At 38.9% G+C, this 22,411-nt stretch overlaps 1 protein-coding gene and 1 non-coding gene across 4 annotated transcripts in view; both read right to left on the bottom strand.

The window, feature by feature from the left end:
- Positions 1–22,411, bottom strand: part of CCDC158 (coiled-coil domain containing 158) — an 82,176-nt gene that overhangs the window by 33,526 nt on the left and 26,239 nt on the right. For all 3 annotated transcript variants that reach the window (XM_055434715.2, XM_055434714.2, XM_055434713.2), the window contains 11 exons: positions 22,047–22,156; positions 21,606–21,933; positions 20,682–20,758; positions 19,641–19,751; positions 18,460–18,574; positions 11,803–11,922; positions 10,713–10,910; positions 8,649–9,131; positions 6,427–6,616; positions 4,219–4,371; positions 2,090–2,202 (listed from right to left, as the gene is read on the bottom strand). In XM_055434715.2, the coding sequence (XP_055290690.1) occupies positions 2,090–2,202; positions 4,219–4,371; positions 6,427–6,616; positions 8,649–9,131; positions 10,713–10,910; positions 11,803–11,922; positions 18,460–18,574; positions 19,641–19,751; positions 20,682–20,758; positions 21,606–21,933; positions 22,047–22,081 (1,923 nt within the window). In that variant the 5' untranslated portion in view covers positions 22,082–22,156. The remainder of the gene's footprint in view (positions 1–2,089; positions 2,203–4,218; positions 4,372–6,426; positions 6,617–8,648; positions 9,132–10,712; positions 10,911–11,802; positions 11,923–18,459; positions 18,575–19,640; positions 19,752–20,681; positions 20,759–21,605; positions 21,934–22,046; positions 22,157–22,411) is intronic.
- Positions 3,453–3,558, bottom strand: LOC129562270 (U6 spliceosomal RNA). Its single transcript, XR_008687182.2, has one exon. It is a non-coding gene; the product is annotated as a U6 spliceosomal RNA (small nuclear RNA).

Consider the following 22,411-nt stretch of genomic DNA (forward strand, 5'->3'; position numbering starts at 1 on the left):
TTTTAAGATAAAGGGCCATTCTAATTGCAGTATTTATGTGTCTCTCAAACATTTAACGTGTAAAACTGTGCGACCATTTTCATTAGGTTCCTATTTTTCCTCTGTCATCGATGAAGTTCGTCAGTGCCATGCTCCTAATCCCACTACTCCCACAAGTCCCATGGTGGTTTCTGTTGCACAGTTTTGCGTAGCATGATTTTAGGAACACAGTTGTCACATTAGAGTGGAACTGAATATGCTCTGCTTATAATCACTCTGTCTCTACCACGAGTATCTTCTTGCAGTAAAAATACTAGCTCTCGGACAGCTACATGTAAGAAAATGAAATCAGAACACTTTAACAGCACACATAAAAATACACTCATAATGGATTAAGGACCTAAATGTAAGACCGGACACTATAAAACATCGGTAGAACACTCTGACATAAATTACAGCAATATCCTTTTCTATCTATCTCCCAGAGTAATGGAAATTAAAACAAATTAAAACTCCAATGGAATTAAATGAATGGGACCTAATTAAACCCAAAAGTTTTTGCACAGCAAAGGAAATCACAAACAAAATGAAAAAACAACCCATGGAATGGAAGAAAATATTTGCAAATGATGCAACTGACAAAAGATTAGTCTCAAAAATTTACAAACAGCTCATGTGGCTTAATATCATAAAAACAAACAATCTAATCAAAAAATGGGCAGAAGACCTAAACAGACTTCTCTCCAGAGAGGACGTACAGGTGGCAAGAGGTACATGAAAAGATGCTCAACATCTAATTAATAAAGAAATACAAATCAAAACTATGATGAGGTAACACCTCACACCAGTCAGAATGGCCATCATCAAAAAATCCATAAACAATAAATGCCTTAGAAGGTGTAGAAAAAAGGGAACCCACCTATACTCTTGGTGGGAGTGTAAACTGGTAATTGCCACTTAGAGCTATCACATGAGTCAGCAATCCCACTCTTGGGCATATATCCAGAGAAAACCATGGCTTGAAAGGACACATGCACCTCAGTGTTCATTGCAGCACTGATTTACAATAGCCAAGATATGGAAGTAATCTAAATGTCCATCAACATATGAATGGATAAAGAAGATGTGAGATATATATGCGATGGAATATTACTCAGCCATTAAAAAAAATGAAATAATGCCATTTGCAGCAACATGGATGGACCCGGAGATAATCATACTAAGTGAAGTAAGTCAGAGAAAAACAAACGCTGCATGATATCACTTATATGTGGATTCTAAAAAACTGATACAAATGAAATTATTTGCAAAACAGAAACAGACTCACAGACTTAGAGAATGAATTTATGGTTACTGGTGGGAAGGGTTGCGGGGAGGGATAGATTGGAAATTTGAGACTGAATATGCATACTACTTTCTCTTTTCTTTGTTTCTTTCTAAATTAATTTTTATTGGAGTAGAGTTGCTTTACAGTGTTGTGTTAGTCTCTGCTGTATAGCAAAGTGAATCAGCCATATGTATACACATATCCCCTCTTTTTTAGATTTCCTTCCCACTTAGGTCACCACAGAGCACTGAGTAGAGTTCCCTGTGCTATACAGTACGTTCTCATTAGTTATCTATTTTATGCATAGTATCAAAGTGTATATATGTCAGTCCCAATCTTCCAATTCTTCCCACCCCCACCCTTCCCCCTTGGAATCCATGTTTGTCCTCACTGATATATTTAAAATAGATAATCAACAAAGACCTACTGTATAGCACAGTGAATGTTGCTCAATATTATGTAATAATCTAAATGGAAAAGGAATTTGAAAAAGAATACATACATGTAAAAAAATAACAAAAGACGACCACAGAAGAAAGTAATAAAAGAAAATAAAATTCATTCCAGAGTAGTTATTAAAAAAAAAAACAAAAACCCAAAACACTAGCTCTTTCAAGGCCCTGCTCAGATGTTCCTTTGGGAACCTTCTCCTCACTCTCTCAGTTAGGAATAACCTCTTGCCATGTCCCACTGTACTTTGCATCTCTGTGTGTCTTATTCTCTGTTGTAGTTTACTAATGAGTAAACACATCAGCCTCCCCGACTCCAAGGACAGGGACTCACCTTGTTTGCATTTGTCATTGCCTCTTCCAAAAATTGTATCTTGCTCTGAAGGGCATCTATCTGACCTCTTTTAGCTGTAATTTGTTTTTGCATCCCCATTGCCACTTTCATAGCTGAAAAAAAAAAAAGGAACTAAGCTGTGTCTTAGTTTTTAAAGTTTCTAAATTTTGACAGGTGACTATAATTTGATGTTCAAACACTATGAAAAGGTGTTAGATTCCTCTAAGGCACCTGGATCATTTCAAGAAGGTGTTCACAAAAGATGTTTTCAGATTTCACAATATTGGGATATAACAATTTTCAGCAATTACTCAGGGGTTTTGAGCTGAGAAACATAGATAAATGATGATGTTCTGTGATTCCTTGCTAGAATTAACTTCATTGGCCATCGTACTTTGCCATATCTCCAATGGTAATAAATTATACTGACCAAATTCATACTTATACATATAGAAAATATATACACAAAATATATAGTCATAAATGAAACATGTAAATAATATTTTTACTAAAATAACTTTCTAGAAACTCATATATAAAATACCACAGAAGACATCTACTACTATTGATCTTTTAAAAGATTCCAGAGATAACACAAGCCATTCAATTTCCATGTCATGGGTATTGCCATGTACTCAGAACTCACTATTGTTTCAAAAATCAAACTGGCCACATAAGCATACATGTGATTATTTTCCTGAAACTGGTGACAGGATGAGAATGTTCTAGACAGGAGGCAAGGCACTGAATACTTAAGACATGGTAGGCCACTGAGCTCACTATTGTTTGGAATTTCAAAGTCTGAGACCCTATGTTGTTTCTTGGAACCAGCTGAGAAAAGGGGTTTGAAAATGCCACTGCTCTTGAGTTAGGTCCAGCTTAGAGGTTAAAAAGAAAAAGAAAATGTGGCATTCTTTAAAAACAAACTATTGGAGGATTAAAGGTCTAACTTCTTGCTAACAGGATATAGTTCCTGTAGCTAAACTGTCCAGACTAGGGTTAATACAGGCACCGTTCACTGGTTTGTTAATAGAGCAAAAGTCTGGTATCATTTGCTCACCACTCTGAAGAATTCTGATCTGATTAGGTGCATCATGCTGGGCCTTCAAAGGTAATTTTCTTAATCAATTCTTTATTTTAAAGTGATCCTAATTTGAGAGTGAATACAGGGTTACCTAGTTAATTTAACAACTGTACTAGGACTGGGGGATTATGGAGAGGCCTGGAGCACATGAGGAGGAGACTGTCTCGTGGATGGGGAGGAGGGAACAGACCCCAGATAGGCCTCTGGAGTGAGCGCTCCACGCCCCACCATTTTCTTTACGTTTACCAGCAAAGACAGAGCTGAATCTCTGAGGACCACATAAAATGTGGACATTTCAAGAATTTCTGTGCCATCTTTGTGCAACGGCCATGGTAATCTTTCAGTATCATTCCAATTTTGGTATATGTGCTGTTGAAGTGAGCACAAACATAAATCTTTTGACATGAAAAAATATTGAGAAATAGAAAATGTAGTCTTTAGTTAAATCTTTATTCTTATAGTCAGCTAATACAGCCATACTAACAATGATAGGAATAATATGAAACAGCAACTAACCTTCCTTCTGAATTAATATGGGCAGCAAGGTGAAAAGGAAAAGGGTGTAAAGCGGTGAGAAGGGACCCCTCATCCTAGCAGTTCAATTCCCAGGGCACCCTCCCATCTTCAACTCAAAGAAGGAGTCAGGAATGGACAAACAGCCACAGGCTCACAGTTTATGAAGACAGTAAACATGTGAAAAATAGGCTGGTGAATGAAAATTATTGGTGCTCTGTATTTGTATCAACACTTCCTCAAAAAGAATTAATTGGCATTTATGGACATTGAGGTTTGTTAGAGATTACTGAAATAGCTAAAGAAAAAGAAAGATTTAGATACTTAAGGAGTAAATTAAGCAAATTGTCAATTTCCCTCAAAGACACGGGGAATTATAACTGCTGGTAACAACCATCAGTGATATTTACTGTTGTATGTCTCTCACCATGCTTCACTGTGAAGAAGTGGAAGGCAATGAATCCAGTTTGTGTTTTATTAAATCTATACCAAGGGAATTAAAAGCAAAAGGAAAAGATCTACTGAAGCATACCATGACCATCAGATCCTTCCATTGACTTTAAAGTATTTCTTGTTTGCTCCAGCTCAGACTGTGCAGATTTTAATTGCATTTTCAGCTTATTTGTAGTAGTTTCCATTTCTTCACTTTTGTTTCGAAAGTTCCTTTTTAAGACTTCATAGTCCTCTGTACAACATGATAAGCAATAATAGTTGGTTAATTTTTTTTCTACTCCATTGTTATAAAGCTCATTTTATTTGTAATTAATGATCACAGAATTTTGGAGCTGAAAGAGACCCCACTTAGTTACATCATCGTTCATTACAGAAATGAGATGTACACACACATTTTCAGGGATCTAACTCTTTTTAATCTGCTTGGGTGGGTCATCCTCTTTTACTCTTACTATTCATTGCTTTTTCTTCCAGCCAGTGTAATTGGCTCACAACTATTTCCTCTTAAACCTTCTTGGATAATCATACCCACCACAACAGATTTAGCCACCATTTGTAGGCAGATGAATCTCCATGACTCGGTAAGTAACCTGACACTGCCATGTGTTTTACCTGATTTTTAATCTCCAGTAACTATCAAAATACCTGGCATTCATCATTCATACACAAGAATACACACACACACACATTCAACTATCCATTTACTTACATTTGTCTATTTATATATGATAGATAGATTTACTTATAAAGGGAACAAGCAGAGTCAAGACCTCTCTGCTGAGATCTAACCCCATCTCTCCAGATGCTTTCAATGTGGATGCCCTGGTGCCCCCAGACCAATGGTCTCACACTGACTGCCTCACCCTCCTGCCTGTAAGTTAACCCCTCTTGATTTCGTTTTCTCAGATGTTGGTATCATTGTTCTCCCAATACTACAAACTTAAAATCAGAAGCACACACACAACCCCTCTGATCGTTTACTGTTGATTCAATCTCCAAAAACTCGCTTAATTCTTCCCTCGCCTCTCATGCTCACTGTACTGCCTCAGTTCAGGTTCTCATCACCTTTCCCTGGGACTACTGCAAAGTTCTCCTCAGCTGGCTGGCCTCTGTTCCTTTAGGCTTGCCTTTCTCTTCTTACCTGCTGACTCTGTCCTTCTAAAATGTAAATTTGGCGACAACAATCTCTCACTTGGTATCACTTGCCGGCTCCACACTGTCTGGCTCTGCCTATCCATTCTGCCTCATTTCTTAGTTCTTGTTCCTTTGTGCTTCTACTCCCATAAGTGTTTCTGAGGTCGCACTGCGTTACTTCATGCCTTCATGCTTTTGCCCATAATGTTCTCTCCGCCTGGATTGCCCTTCTGCCTCCTTTTCACCTGCCAAATTCCTATTCCTCCATCGAACCCAGATGTCACCTGCGACAGGAGGCTGATTTCCTACCTTTCCTGCATCTGTACCCACCACCCAGCCACTGTGCTTCACCCACCACACATGATACATTCTACACAGGTCTGGCTTCCGACTAACGTGAAGCCTCACTGCTGTTTCCAGGGCCTGTCTCAGCATCTGGCATGGTAAATGCTCAAGAATCCCTGACATATGCATGTGATGTGTGTATGTGTGTGAAGTAGAAAATACCTGTACCATACTAACAGTGAACTGGGGGTATTTTCATCTTAAACTTTAAAGCCTTGGATTTTTCCATTCCAAGAAATTTGCATAAGTCTATTTACATGTGTGGCTTCATTATTACACCTCTAATCATGCTATCTGACTCAGAGGACTCAAGGTTTCCACTTCTCTCACTCTCCCCTTGGAAACGCAGTACCGAATTTCATGGACACTGAGGGCTGACTAAAGTTAATGGTTAATGAGTGCACGCTCTGGGAGCACTTCATGGAGAAGTGTCAGGGTTTCAGGTGATGAGATGTGTGCACAGTTCAGTTCAGTTCAGTCACTCAGTCGTGTCCGACTCTTTGTGACCCCATGAATCACAGTACGCCAGGCCTCCTTGTCCATCACCAACTCCCGGAGTTCACTCAAACTCATGTGCATCAAGTTGGTGATGCCATCCAGCCATCTCATTCTCTGTCGTCCCCTTCTCCTCCTGCCCCCAGTCCCTCCCAGCATCAGTCTTTTCCAGTGAGTCAACACAGAGACAGCATAATTATCCATGTTTGTATCACTGGATGAGGGCCCATTCTGTCACAACAGTCCTAGTATCCTCATGGAACACCACTGACAGCACTCCTATTTTCGGCGAGTTTGAACTGGAATAACGTACCTGTAAGACTGTTTAACTCATTCCTACTAGCTTTCACCTCACTTAATAAATGGTCTCTCTCTTGCTTGATGTCTTTCACTGCTCGGAGCCTCTCGGAGCCTGCGTTCACCAGCTTCACCTTTTCCAATTCCAGGTCACTCACTCTGGCTTCAAGCTCCCGTATCTTTGCATCTTTTTTATCTTTCAAAATCTAAATGTAGGGATAAATACAAAGGACAGAGCAAGAAATAAAAAAAAAATATAATATAAAGCAGTAATAAGAAGTGGGAAAACAAAAGGAGTATTTTACCTTTCTTTTAACCATAGATACCAATTCCCAGTATCACTGGCTACAGCCTTTCATTATTCCTATTCTATATATTCATTCATTTAAAAAAACACAAAAAATGTACTGGGCACCTAACTGTGCCAGACTCCATGTTACACGTTGAGGATAGTGTGCAGGTAAGGCCCTAGGTGAGCACCTACTCAAGTTTTACTCCCATGGCACCGCCCACACCAGGCTCCCCTCGCCCTGGCCATGTATAGCAGTGAACAATGTCCCTGTCCTCGTGGGGCCTTTGCATTCTCGTGAGAGGAGACAGACAGCAACAAATACTGAATAACCCGATGACAATAACGACGGAGAAAGAACTGAAAAGGTGAGAGGGCAGAGAATGAACACAGGGAGGGGGCTGCTACTGGAGCTAAGGTGGTGTGTGGAAGAGAGCCTGACCACTGCCCTGATGAAAGCTTCTAGTCAGGGTGGCTGTTGGTGGTCCTGAAAACTTGGATTTGGGGAAGGGTCCCATCAGTCTAACCCGCTCTGCCTAAAAACTGTTCTTCAAGTGAAACAATTTACACTGAACCCTTGCTTTCCTTTCAGAAGACTGTATTCCCCTCCCTGGTAAGGAGAGCCTATATGATCAGCTCCCAGTATAAAAACTCTGCCCACTAAGCCTCTGATGAACCCCCCTCGTTGGCAGCATCTGACACATGTTGTCAGAACTTATCGCTGGCAGGGTTAAGCATCTTGTGCCCGACTGCAGGAGAAGCTTATGCCTGGTTTCCTTTGGGTGAATTTTCCCCTTTGCTGATTTTTAGATCCTTTCTTTGTCATAAATCATAAGGGAAAAAATATTGGTTTTTTGTATCTATATGAGATGATAGATGGTATCTTACTGTTGTAATCATTGCATAATATGTGTAAATTAAGCCATTATGCTGTATCCCTTAAACTCATACAGTATTGTATGTCAATTATATTTCAACAAAACTGAAAGAAAAAATTAATTATATGTGATTTGTTTCCTACTATTTACCTGGCAGATAAAAGTAATATAAAGCTTGGGAAACTGAATTTTTAAAAATTCATTCAATAGTTTTAAATCCTGATAAACATTTACTGAGCACCTTCTGGGTACATGGCACAAAGTCAGGGGCAGGGGTCCAAAGATGAAGATGTGTGCCCTGCTGAAGAAGTCTTCAGTCTCACAGGGAAGAGGAGAAATTGCTATTTACACACACACACACACACACACACACACACACATGCACGCACGCATACACAGTGCAATATAGAATGTGGCCCAGGCTGTAACAGGTACAAACGCAGTACAATAAGGTTCAGGTGGAAAGTGGAATGGGGGAGGGGAACTAATATTCTCTAAACGTCTTCCACAGACCAGGAACCAAGCTAAATCCTTGATATACACTTTCTCATTTAAGCCTCAAATAACCCAACAAGATTCGGGGGTTTTTTGTTTTGCCTTTTGGTTTACAGACATAGAAGCCAACATTCAGCAGTCTAGTGCTTTACAGTTACGGAGTGGTGAGATGGGATTCAAAACAGACATAGAAGCCAACATTCAGCAAACAGTCTAGTCTAGTGCTTTACAGTTATGGAGTGGTGAGATGGGGTTCAAATTTAGGTCTGTCTGAAGGGGGACAAAATGCTTTCTCAAACTACAGGATCAGGATGGACTTCATAAAGAAGCTGGATTTTCTGATTTTTCTCTTTTGTATCAGCACTTCTGAACCATTTGGGGGCCACTCCTTGTGGAATTTAAGAAAAGTATGGAAACTTTCTCACAAAAGCACACATGTACACTGACAGAAACACTTGCAAACAATTTCAGAGTGTCTATAACTATCTTTACAGAACCTACTTCTGGTCAATTAGGTCCAACTTATGGGAGAAGAGAGATATTGCAGAAGCTAAACCACCAAAGCACTCCACAGACCTTAACTTCCTGTAGCTCCAGCCTCCTATCGTTGATCTCCTTCTCCAGCTGGGCTTTCTCCACCTGCATAGCGCCGGCCGTCCGCCCGTGCTGGCCCACCAGCTGCGTCATGTTCTCAATCTGCTGTCGCAGGATCTCGATCACTTTGTCCTTCTCTGCCATCTGCAGCCTGAGGGCCTCGCACTCTGTCTGCACGTTTCGGAGGTGATCCCCTTCATTCTTCAGGTGCTGCAGCTCCTGCAACTTCAAGTCCACCCGGGAGCGCAGCTTCGTGATTTCAGCGTTGGTGGCCTCGATGGCTCGCTCCTTTTCCTGGAGGGAAGCTGTTAGGTCTGACACGGTCCTCTCCGAGCTCTCCAGGGTCATCTTCTTGGCTGTCAACTCTTCCACCACTTTGCGAAGCATCTCTTTGGTGGATTCAAGCTGAGCAGTCAAGGAGGACACTTTTTCCAGACTTTCATTCTTTCCCTGAATGGCTGCCATCTGGTTGTTAAAGAAGAATTTCACAGATTTAGGTAGACAGCGAGAGGTCTCAAGAGATCTGAAGAGTTAGCTCAAGAAGGTGAAATCATGAATATGACAGGACCTCCAATTGTTTTGCTCTCAGAATTTCATACCGACAGCAGACTAACTTGTGTTAATTAGATAAAGGTGGAGAGGCCTTAATTAAATAACAATGCTCATCCAGAATGGTGTTGCAGGGTGGGGACGAGCTCGGCAAGTGTCCTCTAAGGAAGTTTCCCATACCAATTTATATTAGGATGACACTGGCAACAGTGGAAAGCGGGGTAAGAGTGAAGACAGCTATCCTTCTGTTCCCTCCTTAACTCCTCCTTTGAGGGAAAAGTGAATGATGGCTTTTATCCAATGTACATTCACATCCTCTGGTCCTTGTTTGGAAAACAGTAAGATTCTAATTGGGCTTCCCTGGTGGCTCAGACAGTAAAGAATCTGCCTGCAATGCAGGAGACCCTGGTTTGATTCCTGGGTTGGGAAGATCCCCTGGAAAAGGGATAGGCAACCCACTCTAGTACTCTTCAGCTTCCCTGGTGGCTTAGATGGTAAAGAATCTGCCCACAAAGCAGGAGACCTGGGTTCAATCCCTGCCTTGGGAAGATCCCCTGGAGGAGGGCATGGCAGCCCACTCTAGTATTCTTGCCTGGAGAATCCCATGGACAGCGGAGCCTAGTGGGCTACAGTCCATGGGGTCGCAGAGTCAGAAATGACTGAGTGACTAAGCACAGCACAGCACAAGATTCTAACTGCCAGGTGCTCCTTGCAGCTTTCCTCCTGCCCAGGCTGGGTCAGAGAACAGGAAGATGACTTTGCCTGCGTCGAGGCCAAGGCTGCTTTTTCATTTGAGGAAGCTCTTTTGTGGGACTCTTGTAGTGTCTCCCTGGTAATTACGGCAGGCATTGGAACTACGTCCTTCCTGTCTTGAAGGTACACTGGTGCTCACGCAGCACCCCACGTGTCACTCCTGGTGTGCTGAACTGGAGGGCTCAGCCTGCATATTTATCATTCCTAATCAGTTTGGGGGAAAAGGAGGGAAAAGCCTCTTTGGGGAAGGGGAAAGAAAAAATTCTACTGGAAACCTTCAACCCTGCTTTTCCTCAGATCTCCCTATTTTAGTTGTGTCCGACTCTTTGCATCCTTACGAACTGTAGCCCATCAGGCTCAACTGTCCATGGGGATTTTCCAGGCAAGAATACTGGAATGGGTAGCCTTTCCCTTCTCCAGGGGATCTTCCCAACCCAGGGATTGAACTCAGGTCTCCCACATTGCTGGCAGATTCTTTTCCATCTGAGCCCCAGATCTCAGATGAAGCCCCAGATCTCCCGATGGTCTGATGCTTTTCTATTATTAGGAATTATTAGGTTACCAATTTCTAGGTGAAATGAAAAGGCAACTGAATGGGAGTTTCATTACTCAACAATGGATAAAAGCGAGATGAAGTTTAACATTTGAAATTTAACAAGAGGTCAGAACCATAGAAATAAATACCCGGTTTACATATCTTGCTCTCAGAGCCCACAGCTCTACCCCGGGGAGGCCCTGCCTCACCTGCCGCTCCATCTGGCCCTGACACTCGCTCTTCATGGCCTTGAGCAAGGCTTCCAGGCGCTGCACCTCCATGTTCCTGTCGTCCAGTTCCCGCCGCAGGTGGTCGATGGTGATGCTGTTGCCCGTGTCCCGGTCCCACAGCCTCTTGTTCTGCTCCTTCTCCAGACTGAGCTCCTTCTCGCGCTTATGTAGGTCAGCCTACGAGAAGGGACGTTGGCATTCCCCCTTGTGTTACACATTTGTTTTCGAACTCTTTTTTTCCTTACATCATCTTTGGAGTTTCTATGCGATTTGACAAGACTTTGATCTTGGAATTGGATTCTTTTTTAATGATTTTAGATAAAGAACAATGATTTCCTAGAAAACTAACATTTTGTTTACTTATAATTTCTAGCATTACAAGTAACTCTCAATGGACTAGACCCCAGATTAGACATGAGGATGCTGGGAAACATGCAACAGGAGGGAGAGAAGCGAGGATTATCCTGCAGTTTAGTCAGCTCTCCCTTGAGCATGTGCTCATCAAGCCCCGGTTAGCCTGTGAAGGACACTCTGGCAGCTGAGGGCCCTGCAGCCTGAGGCAAGGTTTAGTGGGGAGAGAATCCTGTTCTAAAGGAACCCTAATAAACACTGCATGAAGGGGTACCAACATTGCCTTTCCTAAGTTTCTCAGCCTAGTGGAGGGCAGAAGCTGCTTCACTACCATCAGAATCCTCTTTTCTTCCTAAAAAATTTTTTTACCTCAATTTGCATTTAACTTGTCTTTATACAGGATTTGTATGTGTTTTGAATGTTGTTTGGCTTTGAAATGAACATTCAACCCTACTTCAGTTTAGCAAAACACAGTACCTAACGGAAAGACCATGGCTGTTCAAAGATCACCTTCATCCAACTTGTAAGCCCAAAGAGTTGTGCTTAAAGTATACAATATTATATTTCACATGAAAAACTTGAATAGTGTCCAGGATGCTGTGTTGTGTGTAAATGTACAGGTATGTTGGAAAATTTGGAATTTGAAACTAGTTTTGTGAAATACTGTGGTAAAACTTCCCAGAATTAACCTCATTCATATTTCAGAGCACCTTCTTACCAAGAGCTTTTGAAGTTGGTCGTCCAGATTTCCAGATTCCTGACTGAACTGATCACGTTCTGTCCGTGCCTCAGTTAGCTCTGAGTTTGCAAGAACTAACTGCTTCTCCAGCTCTTCTATCTACAAGGAAATCACAAATCAATCTGACTACGTCAATGAGCAATATAAAATAAATATAGTCTTTGGAAAACACAGTATTATTTGGGGCAATGGTATCATTTGGGGGGCAAAAGTAAGAGTTCATTTTGTGAGGTAGTTTGTAGACAAAATTGTGATGTATTTTGCAAAGTTTTCTAAACTTAAAATCTATGTAGAATTCAGCCAGACAAATTGACCAAAATGAAATACTTGGTACTGTGAGATTTAGCCATTGTCTGTAATATGTCACTCTCATTATCACACTATTCAAAATATATCTTCTGTGAAAATGAGTTCTATAATTTTGTATTTAAGGAAGTTTTATGTGACATAAACAACATTCTACAAAACCCACACAAATTAACTATATTATACTTAGATGTGCTATTTTGTTTCAGAACATCAGTTTCAAAAATAAAGGCACTGACTATTAAATGAATGGTAACAAGTTTATAGTTACTGTCACTGCTAGTCACCCTATTTTGAAAGGATACACAAATTTATATATACATATATAATAATAATATGGAAGCGGCTATGGGGGCTAGAGCAGCATGAGTGAACATGACCAAGTTTTACAGGAAAACTCCAGTGATTTTCAATCAAACATTGCATAGGCAGCCAAGGAGCAGTGAACAGCAGTTACTACAGTAGTGGAAGCCGAACATCTATGGGAGTGAACGGAATGGGAGGGATGTCTAGCATGTCCAGTATGAGTAGTGGATGGGGAATGTAATTGATCCTGATCACTGACTCTTGGTCAACATTTTTTAAAAGAAAAACTTAAATTTTAACAGTTTTGCAATACAAGCTTGTGATTTATGCTTACTCTAAGTGGAAATCAGGATTGTTTTAAAGACTTAAGGTTCAGTATTTTTCAACACACATTCATCTAGGATGTAACAACTAGGTTGAGTAAACTATTACTGTTAAATAATTTTCAGCTTTTCTCAAGTTAGTTCTATTGTAGGATGTACTTAAGCAGTAAGTGTATTTAGGTTAAAGCAGTTGAATTATGTTAAATGTTGCTCTTACATCACATTACATTGAACACTGTCTGGATGCATGCTGAAAGACATGCTTTTTTGTAAAACTCAATATAGGAGCTGTGTCTACAATTAAAAGTGAAATATTTGGCATGTTTGTTAAAAAAAATCCTCACTTTTTTCTAACTATCAAATAGGATAAGAATACTAATTTTAAAGAACTGTATAGATGTAGTTCTCTCTTACAGACAGGAAGCTGTCAGATCCGTGTGACCATGCATTTCTATGATGTATAACAGAAGGGCCATCGCTGTAAACAGCATCTTTACAGCTCTTAACCTGGGGCTTCAGGCTATGAGGTTAAGATCTTAGACAATGGAGATTCTGAGTTTATATTTGAGCACAGCTACATAAACTCATTACTTAGACACAGATATTAAAATAATGAAAAACTACTGATACTTAGTGTTATATAGTGATACCTGATCTTTAATGTGATACCTACAATAACATTTCACCACCACTTTCCAATAATAACAAATCTTTTATGTCTGCATAAATGCTATATATTCCTTACTTCTAAGGCATCTACTGAATAGGCTTCCAAATCTACAGTCAAGAATAAAACTTACTGACTGGTTTGGATGGGACTGTGATTAAACCTTCTTAGAGAACATATAAGCAAGACTAACATTTTGTGATACTACTTTAAGTTGGTCTAAGTTCATTTAAGATCTTCATTTATTAATTTGGTACATATATATAAATTATATTACATATAAACATGTATATGTAACTATCTGATAAATGGTAAGGATGAATACATAGATGGTGTGTATACATATATATGTCTTTATTTACATACGTACATACATGACTTAAGAGCATACTGATACAGGACTATCAAATAGTTTCACATTTACCAACAGAGTAGTATCACAACCTACAGGAATTTGAATATAAATTTTAATATTTACATTGGATATATTTCAAAACTGACTTTGAACTGATTCCATGTTTCATACAAAAAAAAGTATTTCACAGGAATTAGGTAAAACATTAAGTGACCGATAGAAATGAGCTCATAGATTCTAATAATCCTATAAAAAAGTGCTTTCACTCTTGTGCTCCTATAACAATTCATCCTCAGGGATACAAGCAGCTTCCAAAGACGAATGAGTACTATCAGCTGAAACAATCTCTTCAGCTTTACTATTATTAGGAAAGACTAACTCAGCACACATAGTAAAGACATTAAGAATATTGAGGGAAAAAAACATCAACTCTTACTTTGGTTAGACAAATGTGATCAGAAAGGCAATATGATCTGGTTGAGAATCAAACAGCCTGGTTCTGAACCAGCTTCTGTCAAACATAAGCTCTCTGAGTCTGTAATTTGAGTCTAAATTATACATCTATAATTTGAAAAAAGTATTCTAGATGATCTCTTAAATTCCTTTCAATTCTGCTTCTAATATTTTTTCACATAAGATCAGTATTAATAAAGCTGAAATTCTATATTTTCAAAGGAACCATATTTGAGCTCTAAATTTAACAAGAACGCTTTCAATTTTAAAAGTTACTCATATGACTAAAACGAACATTTCAGACTCTTAGTCTGGTGTAAAATCATTTCTATCTTTGAGCAAAGTATTTGTGTGGTTTAAAAGCTTAAATTAAAACTTGCTATTTTATGTCTGTTTTCACTTTTTAAGAAATTCTGGATAACCATTTAATGTTAAATTCTATGAGACCAAATTTTACAAAGAAATAAAAGAAAAAAGAAAAAGAATCAAGTAGTATCTTTCCATCTAAGTTATCAGACGTTCCTCCAGACCCCTGCAGGAACATTAGTTTTGTAGTTGTCAGTACTGACTCAACTGCTATAGCTCTGCTTTTACCTTTCACTTTTTAAAAGTAAAAATATTTATATTAATTAAACAATCAAAAAGATAAATGGAGAGTGAAAGGGAAAACCATTGAAGTAGCAGCTGAGCTGATACAAACAGCTGTAAAAAAACACTATGAAGAAAAGTCTTTTAAAATGTCCAGAATAAATACTGACATCTGAGATGTATTAGTTTTTTTCTTTTTCGTTTCTTTTTAAATAGCAGCACTGGTTTTCCCTTTCACCATCCATGAATCTACTTTTTTTTTTGGATCACTGGTCAAATAAGTACTGGGATCTCATTATAATCGTACGGTGATTTTAGATATCACCAATTGTGCCAAATTGTTATCTCGTTTTCTGTGCTCAAAAATACACAGTTCTGGGATAATAAGGAATGCTGCCGGTCAGCATGGAGGTGCATTGGCAGAACTATGCAGAGATTTGCATAGAATCTCCCTGCACAGGGTATAGCTCCAGCCAGTGCTACTACAACTTCACTTTTTGAGTAAGAAATCCAGCCCCAAATGCTTTCAAAGTAGGAAAAGTAAACTTAGAATCAAGATTGTGAGATATTTTTGTTATCAAAAAGCGAAAGTTAAGAGTAAAGCCAAATCTACAGAGCCAATAGTGACAGCTTCTACTGGTCCAAATTCGTAAAGGGGAATTCTGGAGGTTCTCCTAAAATGGAAAGAGAAGAATAGAAAAAATATTACAGTAAAACGCTTTTGTATCTCTGAAAGCTATGTCTACAGTCTTCTTTGAAACATCACTTTTCATCAGTAAGAAAATACTTTTGCTTATCTGAAGAGACACTTGTCTGGCTAAACAAGTTTTCTCTATACTTATGCATTCTAGTTGGGAAAATTTTGTTCAGACCTGTCATGTAATCAATTTTTAAAAATAATAAATATTTTTTTCTGAAGGAATCTGACCCTCAGCAGAAAATACTAACACTTCCTGCCTCTCGTAAAATAGGTGGATGTATAATATCAACATACTCTTAAATAATAATTTTAAGTCTCTCTTCCCACAAATCTCACTTTCAATCATAGCTGTATTTTTTCCTCATTGTTATTTGGACAGTATATATTGTATATATTAAATGTACAGCAGCAGTGGAAAAAAAATTTTAAGATTTTATTTAATTTTAAGATTTTAAGGTTTTAATAGGCTTTAGCAATGTCAAGGTAAATGAAAATAAAATAAATTAAACAAAAGAATCTGTGTTTTTTAAAAATTCTACATTCAATTTTTCACAACAAAAACATTTCATAACAATAGAATTTATCATGAACACAAAATAAAATACTTTTGTTAATGGGTTTGATCTTCTTTGCCTAGTTACACCATGTCCTTTTTTTTACACTATGTATTTTTAATGCTTTTCAGGTCAGAGTACATTAAAATCTGTATTTACATGGCAGGATAATCATCTCTCAGTGTTCCTTGACTAAAGGGAGTTACTATAGAGCTCCTAGGTGCCAACTCGATTAGGCTTAATACGCTTTACTAAAAGTCTCAGTGATCTGGATTAAAATTAATTAAACTAATATGCCCCCCTTTTTCCAATAATGTTGACTGTTAAGATTGTAAAGATTCTTCATAATCAATTGTTTACATTAGAGCAAGGCAAGACAATGATTTTAGTATTATGTTTGTATCTACATGACCTCAAAACCCTCAAATAAAAGGTTTCAGTCATTTATCTGGGGCAAAGAGTCAGATATGACTGAGCGACTGAACTGAACTGAATGCTTCTACAATGCTAAAGAGATAGGTGTTTATAAAAACAAAAACTATTTTTGTACTGTTAAGATGTCAATATTTGTTAAAATTTCCTACCATGCCCAAATTTAGGTTGATCAGCACGGTGTTATACATCAGACAACATGCAGATTAGCAAACAACTGGGTGACAGCTTATGAAGAGGTTGTTTCCAAGCAACATTACAAATGGAAAGCTATATTAATTTCAAATTATGTAAGATAGACAGGTGAGTCAAGTCTTAGTGTTTAATATTTTGTGGCTTTTCAAAGGGTTTGTCAATAAACAATGAAAATTAAATCTTTTCAGAATGGGTTGAGTATGATGAATATCAGTCACTGTATGCTTGATCTGCCCAGAATGGGGTGGATATTCCTCTTATCCATCTTCAGGGGAAAAGTCCATCCTGAACTAGAACACAAAAGGCAGGCCTCAGTGAAGCAGGAAAGAACAAATATTTCTCTCTGGGCTTTTGTTTCTTGGATTTAGCCTTTAAGAAGTCTAAGGCTCCTTAAGGCTACTTCTAGGTGGCAGTGGTTGAAATGACCCTGACACAAGAATCAAGGCCAAGAGCTAAGGAAGAGGTTTTCAAAAGCAGTGCTGTTCACACTGCAACCCACCAGGAAAATGTGAAATCAATTTAGTGGGCATCAAATCAGTATCTGAAGAGAAGAAAAAGAGCCAGTGTCGTGAGTATTATTTTGTGAAGTGTACTTTGATTGTATCTGTGTGGACTAGATCATACGGAAAACTAGATTTCTTGGTGTGGGTAGTGATCAAAAATGTTTGAAAGCCCCTGTAGAGGATCCAAATCTCAAAACTGAGATTATACAGTTTCACGTTACTCTTTATTGTTTAGACCTTTATAGTAAGATCATGTCTAAAGTTTCCATCCTTCTTTTAGCTGCGCAACAACTAACTAAAACCAAAGTCTTGAACTAGAGAGCCGAGGAGAAAGAGCCCCTTCCTGTGACCAGCACAGGGGTGACAGTGATATGAAAGGAGGGTTTGCCCAAAGGCAGGAAAGTATCTGGAAGAATCAGTGCTGCAACTTTTCAACTGCCTCTTCCCATAAGGAGCTTTTTCCCTTGTACCATTTCCCTGGAGAACTAGATTATGTTATAAAGAAAATCTGTCAGCTTTCTTATACTCTATTTTTTCCCAATCAACTAAGGAGTAAAAAAATTGGCTACAAGTGGTTAGACCTGCATGTTCCCTTATAGGTAGGATGATTATCTAAAGATTTATCTTCCAAACTAGGACATTTTGGAGATGAAAGGGGGTATTCACAAAACAGGATACCATTTTGTGTCCTTGAAATCAACAAAAACCTAAGCTCCAAAAGATTGGTTGATAATGAAAATAGTTTCTTTTTAGCTATGGAAACTGTGAGAACAGAATACTGTAGTAAATATTAATTAATGTCTAGTTTTAATAGGAAGTGTGTGATAAGAGATGAAGATTTAGCTTGCTAATTATTTTTTATTCAGACTAATCTTGAAGTGAATTCAGTTTGTAAGCATCACAATGATTAATAAGGAGGAGTTGAAATAAGAGAGGAAATAACCTAAAGTATTCAGTGGGAGGGGGAGATCAGCTGGTGTCAAGCACTTGCAAAAGCTAAACCTTGTAGCAGTAATTTAAATGATGTTATCCTTTAATTTTTAGAAACTTGCAGGAAACTTTTCTAAGAATGAATTAGTTTGAGCAAACACTGTTTATAATTTAACATGTAGATATTTAGCACCCATCTTATAAACTGCTTTTAATTTTAAATGATTGCTTTGATTCCTCATTTTCAAATAAACCATTAAAAACTATCTAATTGATTCTGTGTATAATAGTCTCTGGAAGCAGAACAGCAAAATTTAAACTCACCTTGTCTTCATACATCCTTTTGGCTTCCCTTAATTCAGAACGTAGTTGAGAAACAGTAGATTCCAGGTCACTGAGTTGGCGCATATACATTGAGTTTTGGTTTCTTGCTTGCTCTCTAAAAAGGGTTTAAAGAGGGAATAAGAGCAAATAAGATCTAAGGCAGAAGGAAAAGAGCATGACAGAAGATGAGATGGTTGGATGGCATCACTGATTCAATGGACATGAACTTGGGTAAACTCTGGGAAGTGGTGGCCTGGTGTGCTACAGTCCACGGGGTCACAAAGAATTGGACATGACTTGGCAACTGAACAACAACAGGGGCAAATAGCAAACTGAGAGTAAGTGTGATACCTAAGGGTGCTCTAGCTTTTAGGTACTTTCACGAATTATTTAATATAGCCACAGTCTTTTATCTTTCAAATTGGTTACTAAAGGCTTACGTTCAAAACTGTTAACTGTTAAACATAGATGACGCATACACAGGAGTTCATTTTATAATTTTCTCTCTGTATGACTGAAAATGTCCATATAAAAAGTTTCAACATGGGAATGCAAATTATAAAATTATTTGTATGTTGTTAGTCAGTCACTAAGTCATAATGGGTCTGACTCCTTGCAAACCCATTGACTGTATAATTTATATATATTTACACACATGTGCATGCTCAGTCACTCAGTCATATCTGACTCTTTGTGACCCCATAGACTATAGCCCTCTGGGACCCTTTGTCCATGGGATTTTCCAGGCAAGAATCCTGGAATGGCTTGCCATTTCCTCCTCCAGTGGATCTTCCTGACCTAGGGATTGAATCCACGTTTCCTGTGTCTCCTGCATTGACAGGTGGATTCTTTACTACTGAGCCACCTGGGAAGTCCATCTACACACACACACACACAGATATATATAGTGTGTGTTTGTTTTATCCAGTTGAAATATAGACAAAAATTAAAACATCCAAACCCCAAGAGGTCCACATACTTGCCATAACACTTCTGATATGGTTATAAAGTATTATCCATATGTTAAACAATCTTTTCCGTTCACTTGAATGTTAGAAAAGTTTCACTTTCTTGTAGAATCAACTATTAAGCATTTTAAAAAAAGATCTTAGAACAAAAATCAACAAAATATAAAATGAAGATAAATAGCTATCAACTTCAAACCACCAGGACACACATACTGAATGATTTCCAATTGACTCTGGATACTGTTGGCTTGACTCCGAGCACTGCTAGCTTTCTCGGTGAGTCCTGTTATTTCAGCTTCATGTTCACTTATTAACTGTTCAATCCTATAGAAAGAATGTGGTGAACGTTATTTGATACAGATTTTGCCTGATAATGAATTATTCTAAAAATTAATGATTTTCAACACTCACATTTGGTATTTTGTTTTAGCTTTGTCTATATAATCCTTTTTATGACAAATATCTAGCTCTGGGAGTTGGTGATGGACAGGGAGGCCTCATGTGCTGTAGTCCATGGTGTCGCAAGGAGTCAGACACAACTGAGCAACTGAACTGAACTGATGACAAGTATTTAAGTTAGATACAGAATCCTTTATCCAAATCCTTTGGGAGCCAGTCAGGCTTTGGAATTCAGAATTTTTAAAAAATGTTATGATGGTAATAAAGAATAGTACTAAGTATCATGTGACTTCCCCAGAGAGATCTATGGAAGTGTCTCAGAAGCCAGACATCACTAATGCAATGGTAGGTTTTTAAATATTTACAGTAAATCATGAAGACTATAAAAAGCTTTATATTAGTTCAGATTAGGTTTTGCCAACAAAACTGACATAGTATCTAACCTTGACCAAACTGTAGTCAGATGCCTCTTGGCACTTAGAAGCCTACGCTTAGTAAGAATTTTGCTAAGTCAGTTTAGTGAGAACCTCCCACCCCATGCCTCCTCCTAGTAATTTTCCACCCACTGACCCTCTCACCCTGCTTCTTGGCTATGAATCCCCATCTGCCCATGTTGGACTGGGAGTTGAGCCTCATCACTAATTCAAACACCTTTTGCAATAGTCTTCAATGACATCTTCCCTACTTCTCAAATAAGTGTCAGAATAAATTTTTCATTAACACGAGTTTCCTACAGATTTATGGGGGGAAAAATCTGTGTTTTAGAGCTTTTTAGATATTGGAATTGCTGATGAGAGATTGTAGATTTGTGCGATAGTTTCACTATGATCTTCGATACCTCAGCCAGAAACCTACCTATCTTGATGTTGTTGAAGAAGTAGTTCCATTTTGTTCTGTGATTCAGATTTCAGGGCTTCAAGCTGATCCTCTACCTGGTTATAAAAAAGAAATACTGACTGCTGCTGCTGCGTCACTTCAGTCGTGTCGACTCTGTGTTTCCCCATAGACGGAAGCCCACCAGGCTCCCCCATCCCTGGGATTCTCCAGGCAAGACTACTGGAGTGGGTTGCCATTTCCCTCTCCAATGTGTGAAAGTGAAGTCGCTCAGTCATGTCTGACTCGTAGCAACCCCATGGACTGCAGCCTACCAGGCTCCTCCATCCATGGGATTTTCCAGGCAGGGAGTACTGGAGTGGCTTGCCATTGCCTTCTCCGAAATATTGACTGAGGAACTGGTAAATCTAAAGCTTGGAAAATTTAAGAGATTTCCTAACTAAAGGAATGCTTTGAAAGTGAAAGTGAAGTCGCTCAGTCATGTCTGACTCTTTGCGATCCTGTGGACTGTAGCCCACCAGGCTCTCCGTCCATGGGATTCTCCAGGCAAGAATACTGGAGTGGGTTGCCATTTCCTTCTCCAGGGGATCTTCCCGACCGAGGGATCGAACCCGTGTCTCCCTCATTGCAGGCAGATGCTTTAACCTCTGAGCCACCGGGGAAGCCCAAGGAATGCTTTAGAAAGATGCAAATAGAAGCAATGCTAAAATCAGATACATTCGATCACTGTATTTTATTAAATCTTTTACAGTGGTTATACTCATGGAACTATACAGAGAAGTTAGCTCCCTTTATTAGGAAAGATCACTGGAAGTAACTTCCAGTATTTTAGAGAACAAAAATGAGAACATGGCTCACTTTGAAGGGTTTAAAAAAATTATATGCCTTATACTATTGTCTTAATGAATTTTAATATAAAATTGACATAGTGTTCTCACCACTTACTGGAAATATCCTCCCTTTAAGATAAGAAATCTCTGTGTCTAATTCTCTTAGGATTTTACTAATAGCTGAGGCCATGCTTCGGGAGTGGATGGTAGACATGCTGTCATGTTCAAATACTTTCTTGCCTGAGGCTTCTTCGAAGTCAACCAGGACTGATCGGATTTCTTGAAGCACTCCCTCATGACTAAGCATCATCTTTCTCAGCTGCTCTATCTGTGTGCTGCTATCTTTCAGCATATCGTCCTTAAGGCATTTGGCAGCTTCAAGTTCATGAACTGTATTTTGAAGCTGATTTCGTAAATCCTCCTGGGACTGACTCTCCCTTCGTCTATGAAATAAATGAAAGAAAAGAAATAATATTGATAAAACTCAGATTCAAACAAGTGATTTTACTCTAGAAAACGTAAAACTTTAAAATAATTTCAGGTAACGAAGCCCAACCTGATGTCAGCCATGGCATCTCTCTCCATCTGCATCTCTTGAAGTTTTGTTTGCAAATCAATGACTGATTGTCGTAAGTAAAACTTTTGTTTCTCATGCAATTCATTGCTCTGGAAAAAAAGTGTCCTGCAAATTAGTCTTCATTCAGTTCAGCTCAGTTCAGTCGCTCAGTCATGTCCGACCCTGCGACCCCATGAATCACAGCATGCCAGGCCTCCCTGTCCATCACCAACTCCCGGAGTTCACTCAAACTCATGTCCACCGAGTTGGTGATGCCATCCAGCCATCTCATTCTCTGTCGTCCCCATCTACTCCCGTCCCCAATCCCTCCCAGCATCAGTCTTTTCCAGTGAGTCAACTCATCG

Source organism: Moschus berezovskii, chromosome 5 (genome assembly GCF_049115385.1).
Source record: "Moschus berezovskii isolate FMDL1 chromosome 5, NW_MosBer_1.0, whole genome shotgun sequence".
NCBI classification, from domain to species: Eukaryota; Metazoa; Chordata; class Mammalia; order Artiodactyla; family Moschidae; genus Moschus; species Moschus berezovskii.